General features: G+C 35.7%; 1 protein-coding gene across 5 annotated transcripts in view; it reads right to left on the reverse strand.

Annotated features, from left to right (window-relative positions):
- TGFBR1 (transforming growth factor beta receptor 1) overlaps positions 1-15,526 on the reverse strand; it is a 47,043-nt gene that overhangs the window by 6,761 nt on the left and 24,756 nt on the right. For 3 of the 5 annotated variants that reach the window (XM_039856009.1, XM_039856027.1, XM_039856036.1), the window contains 6 exons: positions 13,092-13,334; positions 8,345-8,575; positions 4,265-4,432; positions 3,441-3,597; positions 1,738-1,862; positions 564-694 (listed from right to left, as the gene is read on the reverse strand). In XM_039856009.1, coding sequence (XP_039711943.1) covers positions 564-694; positions 1,738-1,862; positions 3,441-3,597; positions 4,265-4,432; positions 8,345-8,575; positions 13,092-13,334 — 1,055 coding nt within the window. The remainder of the gene's footprint in view (positions 1-563; positions 695-1,737; positions 1,863-3,440; positions 3,598-4,264; positions 4,433-8,344; positions 8,576-13,091; positions 13,335-15,526) is intronic. The other 2 variants (XM_039856017.1, XM_039856044.1) reach the window with 2 other exon arrangements.

The raw sequence follows: 15,526 nt of genomic DNA on the forward strand, positions 1-15,526 counted from the left end.
TCTAAAACTTCCTGTAAGCATTAGGGCTGAGAAACTCAGGCACTGCGGGAAAACATTTTGCCCAAATTCCTGGTGAGCAGTCATACAGGCAATCAGATGAGTGAAATATAAAATCACCTGAACCGTCTTCATAATCATCTTACCCAAGTTCCTAATTTTACAAAAAAGGCATGTTAAGGTCTAGAGAACTGAAGTGATTTGCCTGTTGTCACTCTGAAATGGCAGCCAGCTGGTCTGGAACACAGGTCTCCTAATGCCCATCAGAATCCTGGACTGCCCTGATTGAAGTGAAACATTCATTTAAAATGCAGGCACTCTAGGTACTGACAGATCTAAACACTGTTCCAATACCTCGACGGCCACTGCATATGCTCCATGGCCCTTTAAATGTGCTTAAAAATGAACATGAAAACCAAATTATTCTGTATTTACTCACTGCTTTAACTGCCATGAAAAAGAAAAAGAGTTCTTGTGTCTGTTTTCCTTAAAGAAATGTAGCAAATTTCTACCTACGAGGCAGAAGCAGTTTAGAAAATTGCGTAGTATCCAAACGAAATACTCACTTCACAGCTCTGCCATCTGTTTGGAATATTTGGCCGTAACTTCTGTTCACAAACAACTTTTCTCATTTCTTCAACTGATGGATCAGAAGGTACAAGATCATAATAAGGCAGCTGGTAATCTTCATGAATTCCTATATTGATTAAAAAAAAAGAAAATCTATTTTAAAGAATTTACTCAGATGCCAGCCCACTCTTGACTAAACAGAAAAGGAACGCCTAAGCGTCCTATTATAGTGTTCCATTACTAAATCAGGTAAGTGGAACAGGACTCACAGCTGGCTCTATTTCATCCACCTCCCTGAGTTTCTATTGATCCTACACCTTGAAACTAAGTATCACCATGGGATCAGGAAAGGCTATTTTAATGATGGTGAACTATGAGCTGTGATGACCAGACTGACATTTTCCCCTAGAATCCTAATGTGCAAGAAATGAGTTTTTATTCTGAGTACAACGCCTCTCACGTGATGTGGGGATATATATACCCTCTATCACTGAGATGCAAATCCTACAAGACAAGCCTGAGGTGCAAGTCCCTCCTCCTACCTGTATCTGTCAATAATCTGTCCTCTTTGCTATAACGCAGACATACTCTGCTCCTCACTGCCTGAAGAACCTGAGGCCCTAGTCTTAGCCAAGCGTGGGCCCCTAAGGGTAAAAGACTTTCTCAAATAAACATCAAAAGTGCTCAATCTAAAACTAAATTTAAAAGTTAAAACAAATTTACTTTAAAAAGTAATGTAATGGCAGTGTAACTGTACTGTACCCTTTTTCCCTAATTTCTAGTTATCAGGTTGGTAAAAATAACCACAATCTCGGGGCGTGGTGGAGGGATCAGTCTGACCCAGGAACATGCTAGAAACAGCTTCCCAGGTGGCTTCTGAAGCAGTTGTCCATTCTAAATAACTATATTCCAAAATAAGGGGCTGGTTTTTGATGCTTCCTAAGATTCAAGTGGAAACAGAAAAAGACTACACGAGGATAAAGCATGTAATGTCATTTCTCCCGCACTACAGGTTTTATTTCCTTTATTTTCTTTGGCATTCTTAGTGATCACCTGGTGAACATAAGTTCAGACTGCTGATGTGTATAATTTCCTTCAATAAAAAAGAAGGCAATTCTTAAACAACTCCTGTTCGTGACACACTAGTGAGTGGGAGGGGGAGCAATTTACCACCAATGGAACATCGTCGAGCTATTTCCCAGAATACTAAGCCCATTGCATAGATGTCAGCACGTTTGAAGGATTCGAAGTGTTTCATATTTATGGAATCATCTAGAACTTCAGGGGCCATGTACCTAAAAAAGAAGTCAGCATTTTATTTTATGGAATGGTGGCCATATTACTTTTGAACTGGTTCGTAAATTTTCTTTTACTATTGAGATTTTTTTTAAAAAAATCAATAAACTGTAAGACTTTCCCCCCTTTCAGCATGGTTCTGCTGTTTTTAAAAATGACTCATATTTCTTAGATAAATTTTCCCAAAGTTCATAAAGTACAAGGCAAAAAATCATTCCACTGCTTCCAAAGTGCTAAATATTTTGATGAACATATCCTTTTGGACTTCTCTAGTCATAAACATAAAATATTACATAACTGAGGTCATATTAGACTCAAGAAAAATTTTTTATATATATTTAACATATTATACATACATATCCTAACTTTTACTACCTCCAACTCTGTCATGTACTTTGCAGGGACCGTATATTTTAATCTAGAAGTTTTCTCACTAAAATAGGATGAAAAGAAGGACAGGGACATATTCTAGAGAAGAAAATAATAGATTAAAAAAGAATGCCAGTCCTCCTATTGATGCTGCATTGTAGGGTTCTGAAGTTCCAAAAACCACACTAAGGTTATAGAACAGGATCCCCAAAGTCCTGCAGTAACCCCTGTCCTGGAACCTAGAGTTGAGCGTTCTGAGCGTCCTTGCTGAATCCAGAAATCATGAAGACAGCTTAGACAGAATAAAGCTGGGCTCTATCCAAGGCCAAGATGGTAGTTTGAAGATATGTTGTGGCAACATGCTGTTATACACAAAGCAATGCCTGTGTTCACAGGTTCAAGTCTCAGCTCTTCAGCTTATATGAGGTTGGCCACATTACTTAACCTTTGTGAGGTGGTTCCTCATCTGTGAATTGAGGGTTATGACATCTATCTAGTTAGATTCTTTTGAAGGCTTGTGGATTCAACAAATATTTACTGAGGATCTACTATGTATTAGGTGCTATGATGATGCTGAGAAAACAGGCTGCTTTTAAGCAGCCTGCAATCCAATAGAATATCTACACAAATAATGGACAGTTGCAACATAATGTAGGTAAGTGCCTCAATGGTCCAGGTTCACTGTGCTATGAGAGCTCTTGGCAAGAACACCTAATAGTCCACAAGAGGCTTCCTATGAGAAAGAAAGGGTGAATACAAGTTAAGAGAAAACAAGAGGAGAAAGTACGCTCTAGGATATAGCACATGTAAAAGTTCTAAGGAGAAGAGAAAGGAGGCATGTTTTCAGGAATGGAAAACATGAAAATAGTGGGCTAGCTACGGTATTTGAGGAGGGCATTAACCTATATAAAAACCCATTAAAATGACTGGCACATAGTAGGTACCCTATAAACATTAGCTACTATTGCTATTATAATTAATGCAACTAATGCTAATATTTTCTGGAAATCCAAGCCACCTTTCATCAGCAGGTATCTTTTTAAGTCAGGTAACCTTGGCTTCAGAGCAGGCACGATCATGAGATCTTCTACCTGTGGGCAATCTAATAAAGTACAAGTCTGAGTTTCAGAAAAGATATGTATATACAAATGAGAAGGAAAAGATATTGCTTTTGGAACGTATTAAATATTATTTATTTATAAAGGTACCTTTTTGTTCCCACTCTGTGATTTGGAGCAATATCAATTGTATCTGTGGCTGAATCATGTCTTACTGCCAGTCCCAAGTCTGCAATACAGCAAGTTCCATTCTTCTTTACCAAGATATTCTTTGATTTCAAATCTCTATGAGCAATGGCTGGTTTTCCTAAGGAAAAAAAATTTAAACTTGATTGCTTAAACAATAATATCAATCATAATTCTTAACTTCAGATTCAAGTTTCTTCTCTTATCCCAGTATCAAAGCATTTAGCCGACATCACCCGTAATACCTGAGCCATCACTTAACAACCTCAAGTGAATCAGGTAGCAAGTGAATAACAATCGCTAAAGCACAGAGATGTATTGGCATCTGATATCCCATACAGCATAAAAACGACAGCATAAAAATTTTACAACTAAAACTTAGTGTTTCATTTTTCAACTGTAAAAAATTTCATACACTCTCCTTATCTCAAAGTCAAATATAATTTTGTTAGATGGCCAGATAGCATTTACAGAGCATGATGTTTACAAAGCATTTTCATATTTTATTTGATACTACATGTAAAAGTACATCCTCTTAGAATTAAATTATAAAACCGAGATCCTCAAAAATCACAAGACTGAATGCTACTTTTAAAAACTCACAAAAATATCAGTGTTGATACAATGACTAGAGACTCTCTAAACAAATTCCCAGATTCCTAACTTCATATGAGATTTTTCAACAGAAAAGATAACTCCAACCAGGCTGACCTCTTGAAAAAATTTTCTAAACACACATTAGACTCATGGGAATTTAAAGCTTAAATAACTGGATTCCTTCAAGTTACCTTGGGTACCAACAATCTCCATGTGAAGATGAGCAAGTCCACTTGCTGTGGACAGAGCGAGTTTTATCATTCCTTCCACAGTGACTGTGTATCTATTCAAATAATCAAAAAGGGATCCATGCTCATGATAATCTGACACCAACCAGAGCTGAGTCCACGTACCATTGTCTGCAAAGTACAAAAGCAATGTTTCAGATGGGCTGTAAAATGTTTATAATTTGTTCAAAAGTTTCAGTCTACTCTCAATCCTGAATTCCACAACTATAATATGATGGTACCTTAAGTTTGTACATATTTTCTTCATATTTTCTTGTATTTTCAGTTTGTCTTATACTTTTAAATTCATGTCCTTTAGATCTTCAGATAAGGGTAAGATAACTACTCCCATTTAAGAGATAAGGAATCAGAGTTCAAAGATGGTAATCTTGAGACTACACAGATAGCAGCAGAGCTGGGGACTCTAATGCCTAGAAAAAATGCTAAGTTAGGTGCTCAATGGTTGTTTCTGGAAGGAAGGAGGCAGGAAGATGAGAAGTATCTGGAGCCTAGTGTGGCCACAATGGGCATGGAGTAGTATGGGACAAAACTCAAAGTGAGCTTAAATTAAAAAAAAAAAACAAACTTTAAAAACAGACTCTGTATATAGTTCACAAAGAAGCCAGACAAGATGATTATGATTCCAAGGTTTTCAGCTTAGAAAAACAAAAATAGTCATAGCACTGACACATGGGGAAGCTGAGACAGGAACTGAAATGTCACCAGGAGAAAAAGTTAGGACTGAACCCAGTTTTACACAAGGTAATTTTGAACATCGACAACTAGGAATGTGTGTTCCACAAGTTCATTTGTAAGCTGATACATGAATTTGAAATGTGTTTTCCCATGGGAATCAAGGTAAATGTTCTGGCTAAGCTGGTCCACAAAAGCCTATTTAACCTAGAAGTAGATGGAAATATATTAAAAACTCGCATATTTCACTCAATCATGGGGGGAAAAAAGCATTACAGTAATATGAGGAGGCAGCATAATTCAGTAAGATACACACCTTGAGTCATTCTGAGTAGGCTGGAATCCAGGGCGTGGCTATTGACTACGTGACCTCAGACAAATTTTTAACGAATGAGCCTCTATTCTTTCTTTTATACAAGAAAATCTACTTTGCAAGACCATTAAGAAGATTTGAAACAGAGAACAGTTTTAAAGAATTTAGTACAATGCATGGCACATTAGAACTTAAAATGTGCTGTTTCCTTCCGTTTTGGTTATAAAAGGAAAAATCCAACTGACATAAAACAAATTCTATTATTTGAAGCAAAGCCAACTCTGATTAGAAGAGATTAAGAAGATGTTTTCAGAAGATTCTGGAGGGGATTTCTGGGTACTTTTGAAAGGATTTAGAGATTCATGACACTAGTTCTTTACAAACCTGTTCTTCATAAACTTTATAAACTGCTTCTGTTTAAATTTGCACTTTCTTTTTCTTGATACAGATGCATTGCTAGCTTTATCTGCATTTTTATTAGCCATGACTGAATTCTGAAAGGCTCACAAATACGAGAAATAAATAGGAACACAGGAAGATAGAAGAAAGGAAGATTTTTTTTGAGGTAACTAATGAAGGCAGAAGAAGGATATATAAGAGGTTGTGCACATATAAAGGGCTGCCTGGGTATAATTAACTCAAGAGGATGAAGATAAAAGAAAAGGGAATTGGGGTGGAGGGGCTAGTTCTGGGCAAAGTCCATTAATCCGACAGAGAAGAAAGGAGGGGGTCGGAGAGAGCCAGCAAGGTCAGCTAGTTCCCATGGTGACCACCAGATGACAGCACCAGCTTAAGCAAATGTGAGGAGAAAGCTCAGGGCACAGCAGCAGGAGCATTTTATACCAGTGTGTTTGCGAGTTGGAACATGCCTAAAACATGCTGGGCCTGAGTGAGGTTTGGGCCTCGAAATGTAGATTTGAAAGTCACCACCACAGTGGAGTTTGAAGACACAAATGTGGGTAAGTTCTTTAAGGGAGTATTTACCATTTGTAGAATTAGACCCTTCACAGACATCAGTAAGAAGAGTTTCAGAAAACAAAGACAACTATTAAAAAATAAATAAAGTCTATTGTCACAGAACATAATAAAATTTTAAGAATTGGGGAAGAATTTAGATGGTGTCAAAGACAGAAGAAAATGAAAACCAAAGACTTTGTCTGACTATGATCACTGCTTTTATTTGTTTTGTTTTAAATTAAGTGATATTTAATTGGTAGTAGCCATTTATAATCGCTGCCTACAACAATCACATCCATCGCTGCCCCTAAGTCACAAAAGAGATAGATAATCAAACATTATATGTGCCTCCTGATATATGGAAAAGATACAATATATAAGAAGTATACAATATTTTCAGAAAACCAATAAAACTTAATCAGATTCAATCTCAAATTCTGACTACCAGTTTTCAAATTAATACAAAGAGCAAGTCCAGAGACACTATGGGAATTCAGTTAGCAAAATACAGAATGTGATAAGCCCTATAGGACAAAACAATCCAGTTTCTTCAACACATAAACTGCAAGAAGACAAAAAAAATAAAAAAGAGCTTAGAGATTTTAAGGGACTTAAGATAAATATTAAGATAAATATCAACCAAATGCAAGCTGTGGACTTTGGGTCATAAAGTGAACAAATAATTGTTAAAAAAAAAAACAAAAAAACAGGAGACAACTACAGAAATCTGAAAGCAACTAGATATTTTATGAAATTTTAAAAAAGTACAAAGATAGTGTGGTTATGTTTCATAAGAAAGATTCTTAATAATCTAAAGATACAAACTGAAAAGGTATTGATGAAAAGATATGTTATCTGGGATTGACTTCCAATAATTTAGTTAGGGACAGTATAGGTGAAATCAGAGATCTAATATGACTGGCCGTGAGCTAATAATTACTGAAGGTAGGTGATACAGGTTCACCATACTATTCTGTACTTTCCTATATACTGGAAATTTTCTCTAAATAAATGTTAGAAAAAAAATGATAAATGCTTGTTGTAAATAAATATGAAAATAGAGAAGCAAAAAGAAAAATCATAAAATCACCCATAATCACCAATGAGATTAAACACTGTTAACATTTTGAAGCAATAAACAGGAAGGAAGAAAGGGAAAAGATGAGACTATGGTTCTAGACGATCCAAAAAGATATAATGAGAGTATTTTTTTAAAAATAGGAAAGCAGGAAAATACATTTGATTCACGGTTGGGATGATGAGAGTTGAGATGTAACACAACTCTCTGACAGAAGCTATAAAAGCAGGAAGTGTGGGCACAAAGGTAGTAACTGAAGCCGAGAAAGTAGATGAAGTACAGTCTGAAGTCAACTGCTTGCAGTCGCCACTCACTGGGACTCTGCTGACACGGCTTCCTTGCTTTCTCTGCATCTGCTCTTACCCCAGGCCTTAAGTACCTGCTGGGCCTTAAGCAAAAAAGTACCCATGAAGTTACCAATGGCAAGGTGGTTTCGGAGAAACCATGTCTTTATTAAATTGAGTTTACTTACAAGATTAATCTACTTATCCTTAGGCAATTTAAAACATAAATTACACTAAGTTATTTTCATTCTCCCTATAAATAAGGCCATTTTTATCAGAATATATACATCAGAATGCCCTAATGGTCAGGAAGAGATTAAAAGGAAACAGATACCTGGGCCCTATCCTACCTCAAAATTTTAAGCAGAGTTCACAATTTTTTCTGTATTATGACTGTACTCAATAACAAACCGCCCAGAAGCAAAATAACAAAGCACATGGCTTTTTTTTTTTTATATAGTTCTTAACATTTTGTAAAACAATAAGAGATTTAGGAACAAGCTGTTCCTAAAAATCTTTTAAGTTCTCAGTTCTAAATCTTAAAATCTTTTAAGTTCCCAGTTCTAAAGCTCTAACATATTCTATTTGACCTAATAGATCTAATTGGCATGACAAACATTTGTTTTTCTCATCAAATTTCACAATGTTTAGTAGCCATAACTGTAAAAAGGCTTAAATAGATTTTGTTATACTCAAAAGGAGAAGCAAACATTACTGACCTTTATTGTCTGCTGCTATAAATCCCAAGATGTTTTCATGACGTAACATTACAGTTTGATAAATCTCTGCCTCACGGAACCATGAGCGTTCTTCTCTAGAGGAGAATATTTTAACAGCAACTTCTTCTCCTCTCCACTTTCCTCGCCAAACTTCTCCAAATCGACCTTTGCCAATACTTTCTTGTAACACAATAGTTCTAGCAATTGTCCTCTGAACAAGCAATGGTAAACCTAAAGATAAAAAATAATAGTATTCAGTACAATCAACAATAGTATGGGTTTCTAACATCACCATAGGTGCCTTAAAGAGTGACCCAGAAAGGGGTCACTATTAAGGAACTTAGCAATCTCAGTGAGGAGATAAAGACCACATTTGTAAAAACATTAATCCATGATAAAAAGAAAACTGTAAATACAATTAAAGAATGCAGAAACTCTTGTCTGAAAGTTCAAAGTAATCTTTGTAACGTAAGTTGAATTTAGACTGTCCTTTACAGAAGGGTAAAACTAAAAGAGGAGAGAAGGAGCTGAGGTGTTCAGGCAGGAGAAATATGGAAGCAAAGGTAGAAGGAAATGAGTGATACGTGTTTAGGGAACCAGCTTACATACACAGAAAGGAGATGTACATGGTAAAGCAGCGGAAGAGAAGGTGAGCTGTCACCAGAGCATGAAGAGTACTAAATGCCAGGCTCAACACAACCAATGAGAGCTGGGGGTAAAAGAGGAACTATTAAAGATTTCTGAAAAGGAGCCATGAAATGGGGAGAAATAATTCAAAAATCTTATTTTAAAAAGATGAATATGGTAACGGTTTTACTGGTAGGAGGAGAAAAGTATGTGAACACAAGACACACAAAAGTAAATTCTGGTCTAATTTTTAATAAATCAGTAAAAGTGATCACAGAAACCATTTCAAGGTAGGCAATTTATTTGCTAGGAACTGGCTGCCTAGGTAACACTAGTATCTTTAAAAGTGTCAAGTAACTTACCTTGGTAATGAGACACTGGCATTTTTTCACCAATTAAACTTGCCTTACCCTAAAATATGTATTTTTAAATATTGGTCATACATTTTATTTACAGGAAACAATTTACTAACTACCTACAAAATTTAGGTGACACTATATTTAAGTGACACTATATTTGGGACAATTCCAATTCACTTAAAACCATGCCCCGCCTCCTCCAAGGACCAAAGAACTGTCATTCTAAATTAATACTGACACTGACAATTAAAATACCAATGTATATCATGTTCTACACTAGTATTTTATTTATACCATCTATTACACATAAATTTGTGTCATTTATAATTTATGTTGAGAGTTACCTGCTAGATTAATTTAACCCAATGATAGTAAATGAAATCGTCTGCTCGCTTTGGTTCCCTGGCAAATGCTCATATATCTAAAGTGATTAGAAGTTTTTTTCTTTTCATCTTTAAGTTTCTCAAATGGTTCCTTTCCTCCCCTTGCTCTATCTATCCTCCCCACCTCCTGAAAAAGTTAGCAGTCTAATTATAAATAATTTTTTTTGTTTATAAGGATGCTGTTAAACAGATCTGTGAAAAATCCTTATTTAAATCAAGGAGTTCTTTTGTATCATAAAAAAACCAACTGCTGATTATGTTGTTTAATGTAAATACTAATTTACTAAATTTTCTTAAAGCCTTTGAATGGGGCCACACCAGGCACTTAAAGATTTAAAGTATACTTAAGAGTTAATTTCAGGAGGCTATTCTGGAAGTTAGAAAGGCAAGGAATAAAGAAGGGGAATGGCAAATGGAAAGTCTGAAAATGCCCGACATATTCGGGACTCACGTAAATGGTATGGTCAAGAAAGGCTAATGGGACAAGGAAGGTTTTTGTCTTCCCCATCACCACTGGATTCTAGATGCAAACCTAAAATTAAAAACCAAATCTAAATTCATCATATTATCTATATTTGGTTACTATAACCTACATGAATACCTAAGCATTAAAAAAAAAAAAAGTAATAATATTCTTCTAAAGACAAAAACAGGCCTAATTTAGATCTCCATAAACTGTTTTATTCTTTTTTACCTTTAGAACTGCTTGTGAGAAACTTCAATAGAGAAACAGCTTCAAATCAGGAAATAGAAATAAGACCTAAATAGCATGCATATATTACAAGAGATCATAAGCCTGAATAAGACATTAAGGAACACTGGCCTAAGAGACTCACTCTCTTTCAATATCTGACACACACGTGCATGCTCACACACACTTTACGATCTAATGACAGCTTAAATATGGGACTATGCACAACCTGTGATTCAAGTTAATGCAACAGATATTAGGTTAGCTTTAAGGTTAGAGCTGCCAGAACTCAGCTCTCCAATGTCTTCCCCACAGTTCCCAAGTTAAAAGCACAGTCTTTAAGAGATAGTGTTAGGGCCTTCCCTCAACTATGGTCATAATACTGAGTAATAAGCATGTGAATTCATAATATGAAATGTTTAGTTTTATCTTTTCCTCAATGAGTGAAAGAACTCAAAAGGAAATTATGTATAGACATTTTACTTACAGACATGAGTCCTGTTATTATTCAATAGAAGATAGCTTCTGTCTGGATAAATCTGGAGGCCATTCAGCACACAATGACCATAACAGGGAAATGAGGCCTTAAACTAAGCTTTTCTGTACAATGTAGCAAACTGATACTGTATGTCAGATTTTTCTTCCAAATATCTTTTCAATATGAGGAACACCTGTCATTTTGAAATACCTTTACAATTTACCACGTGCTTTCACACAAACATCTTGTCTCATTTGAACCTCACAATAATCCAATGATGTGCACAGGGAGAGGGTTCATTACTTCTATTTTAAAGATGAAATAAGTCGGGCATGAGACATCAGCTAACTGGTCAAAACCATAGCTAGCAAACAATATGGATGACTTTTTGCAGGGTAAGGCATAAAAGGAGGAAGAGGAGCTTTCAGACAATAGAGCCGTAATCCCTCATGGATCTAGAAATAAGATAAAATGGAAAAAATAATAATTCCACTATTTACTTTGTCTATATCTTAAAAAGTAAATAAATGTATTCTTATTTGGTAATCAACTGCCATCCAGACAGCAATTTCTTTTGATGCGTTATGTAGACTTGCTCCCACTGAGTCCTGATACATATCACTGTGCCAAGTGGTATGAGCTGCTCTGATTTTCCTAGGTGTAAGTTTGGCGATCAGAGAACACATCCAAGGGATTAATTCCAAATGATATGTAGCCATTTTAATTTTCTGTGACTCTCTGGTCCTTGCTTATCATAATTTTTTGGTCCAGGATAATTTCTAGAATGAGGCAGACCTTCTTCAGGAAATCTTTGGACTAACTCAGAACCAATGGGAAATCCCAGGGAAGACCTTAAACAATCTCTCTCCACTCCTCCTGCCTCAAGACTGTCACATCTTCAGTACTAAGGCTGCTCCATCTCAATCCAATCTCATTTCCTCCCTCCTCACAATTACCTCAGGGTTCTGTAAAGACCGCCTACATGTGTCCTAGCAGTCACAGACAGAACTCACTTACTGAATTTATTTGACCAAATTCCACAGAAGACTTCAGGTCATGAAATCAATTTTTTCATACTTAAATCAATGAACAGATATGCATATACATCAATATATATTCATTTCCTTAAAATAAACAGTCACTGGTCATTATGTAAACTTTCTGTATTATCACATGTGACTTTGTGTTTAAGAGTCATATTCTTCCCCCTGGTGATAATTTCTGCTTTAATGTTCCTTTAGTTACTGGATTATAAAATTGGCAAAATTTTCATTACATATATTTTCAAATCTTTATTTTAGTAGCCCTTATTTGAACTTAATTTATATTTTACAAAGGCTAGAGAGATAATCTCATTTAAAAGTCCTAACAAACCACTTTAAGCTTGCAATGGAATCAAACCTCTTGATTCCTAGCTGAGTGTGAAATTATAATATTGTAGAGGACAGGGGTCTCTTCCTCTTGTAGTATCCTTCTAAAGCAAAAAGAAGTAAAAAAATAAACGCCGTTCGGTTTAAACATAAAGCATTGCTATGCCAAAATCTACTTTAGGGGATAATTCTGGCAATTAGCTGCCTATTTCTGATCTCTCAAAAATCAGCAAACAGACCTAAGAAAAGCAAATATCACAGGGCTCATGGATCCTAAAGCTATATTAAATAACAAGGTGGTTAGATGTTTTTCTAAAGTGAAAAAAATGAAAAAAATTTCATTATTTTAATAAAAAAACCAGGTCTGGGCAAAAGACAACAATTTCCTATGTTAAAAAAGCAAATAACATACACAATTCCAAACACATTTTCTGTCGTGAATGTTTTCAAATATAAAAATAAAGCTGTTAATCCTGAATAGAATGGGTAGCTACAGATCATTTAAACCTCTTTGAACTTCATCCTCACCTATATAAGAATAATTATCCTTAATCTTACTATCTCACAGAGTCATGAGGTGAGAATGCTTTGAAATTTATACCACCCTGAAGCTGACGTACTGACTTATTTCAACAGTAAAAGTTCTTTCTAATCTGTCTATACTAAACTAGCCACAGTCAGATACAGACCAAACTTAAGGACCTTTATTAGGCTCAAAGCTGGAACAGCATTCACACTATCCCAAGTTTTAACAAACTAAGTCATGTAGCTCAGCCAACTAATAAAATAACAGTTAATTAAAAAGATTTTTTAAGAAAAAGGAAAAACAATTACATTACCTGATCCAGAACCTGATGTTGTCATATCATAAATTAAATCTTTTAATGTAGTACCCTCTGAAATAAAAGGGCGATCTAATGAAGGATCTTCTTCATTTGGCACACGATGGTGAATGACAGTACGGTTATGGCAGATATACACCATCAACATGAGTGAGATGCAGACAAAGCAGACTGGTCCAGCAATGACAGCTGCCAGTTCAACAGGACCAAGGCCAGGTGATGGCTTTCCTGAAAAAGGGCCTCAAGTGAAATAAACATCAACAACAGAAACACTGCAGGTGGCATCCACAATTTCCTAATCCTCTACATTTCCTGCAGTAGGCCACTACCACTATTAGTCATAGAGCCTCATTACAGCAGCTCATAGGGTTCAAACTCAGAACAAGTGAATCATTCAGACTTTTCCCATTGGCCCTCCTTTTATGATCACCAGCTGCGTCAACATCCACTTTTTCTTCCTGTATTCTTCAGTCATCGTCTAAATAACAAGGCCAGCTACCACCAACATTCTAGAACTTCCCCATTTATCACTCTCAAGTCACTAATAAAAGAATCAATAATCTGGAACAATTCCCAGTAACATCTTAAGTCTTCTTCCCTTTTTTTTTTTCCAAGTAGTTTTTGCTTGTGCTCTTATTCCAAGGCCAGTATATGGTCAGAGCAGGGGGGAGGGGGGAGAAAAAAAAACCTATAAATGCAGATGAGCAAAAGTAAAAAAAAAAAAATCTATACAGCCTCATTATCCCAAAACAGCTCACATTTCAGTGTATGTGTGTGTATATATCTCTCCACCAATTTTGCTCAGGCAAAATATATCCTTTGTTTTTTTTAATAGAGTTTGCATATGTATACTTTCTAGTTTATTTTAACCACCCTGACTTTTAATTCAAGATCGTTTATTTTCTTATAATCTCTTTTAATAATTAACATTTTTCATTGTTTCAGAAATACACTAATTACAATTATTTTGGCATTCATCCTGAGCCTTGCTAGTTCACTGCTCATCACCACTTATTTCTTTCAAATCATATCTTCCCCATTATTGAGATCTGAAAAATCTTGGCTTAAAAGAATTTTGGATGTTCCTTTGCTTTTCTGGTATTTAAAAAAGCAGAAAGTCTGAACTTTTTTCCCCTTTTATAAAGGTGAATCAGTGTTCACTTGTGCTGAATACATATACAATTGTTTTTTTCCTATATTCTTGAAAGTGATATCTTTTTCATTATATGTTTTGGGTATTTTTTTCATTAATTTTGCATAGTATTCTTCCCTCTTTTGTCTGCTCTTCATGTCTTTTTCTGGAATTTTTATACTAAGCATATTGGATCACCTAGATCTGTCCTCTATATAGCTTAATTTGCTCACCAACTGTCTTTTTCTCTGAATTGTAACAATTTCTCAAGCTTATCTTGCCTTAAGCTTGTCTCACACTTGACTATAAAATTACAGTATCCAGTCTGCTGTTCACTTTCAATACTGCATTTTAAAAAATAATTCATCAATGGAGCTTTTTATCTGAAAGCAATCTTTACCAACTGTGAAATGTTCTCATTTTCATAGTGAACAACTGAAAATAGACCTTGGACTGTCTGAAAGTCCTTCATATGGTAAGTTTATTTCAAAAGATGACATCTACTCTGATTTATCCAGTTCCATTTACTTCTTTTGAACCACTAAATCTTTTCATTTGGTCATTTTTTTAAAAAAAAATGTTTATGTATCAAGGACCTGGGAATAAGAGATTTATGTATGTTTAGCATTAAAAATGAAGTGAGTCCTTCAAAGCTTTTGTGAGTTTCCATTCAGATATTTCAAGCCCAAACAATGGAAATGGGGAATTCTAGAATTATCATATTGTCTTATTAAAATTGCAAATGCCTACATAAAAGTCAGGAAAATTAACAGTGACAGAGTCTGATCCCAGGGAGCTGCCTTGTCATACTGCAGACTCAGTTTTACTTTGCTGTTATCACCTGCACTAGGTGGACGCCTGCCTGTAACTGGTAGGACTGGCCCTTTTCCTCTAAGCTACAACACTGCTTCCTACATAATTAGCATGCCTGGACCAACTCTGAGTGGAAAGTGAGCACTGTGGTCTGCCCCTCTGAGTACTGAAACCAGGTGCTTCCTAAAGGAGAACTGAGAGTTTGCCCCTGTGGCCTTGCCCCAGCTCCTCAGCTAAGGGATTGGTGGGATTTGTAAGAGGTCCTTTCACTTACTTCTTTTCATATGGTTAATCAACTCTTCAGTAGTCTGAGGCCATCTGCACTATAAATTGCAGAAGTTCCTCACAACAGTAGGCATGGGGACAGTACTCTTCCATTAATTCTGCAAGTGTTAACACAGATTCCCCCATTTTTGTTTCCTTTGATTATTACAGCAGGAATTTGGAATTTGAGGAAAGTGACAGAAGAGTTAGGTACATATGCTCG

The sequence above is a fragment of the Pteropus medius genome, unplaced genomic scaffold, assembly GCF_902729225.1.
Source record: "Pteropus medius unplaced genomic scaffold, Ma_sr-lr_union100, whole genome shotgun sequence".
Classification (NCBI taxonomy): Eukaryota; Metazoa; Chordata; class Mammalia; order Chiroptera; family Pteropodidae; genus Pteropus; species Pteropus medius.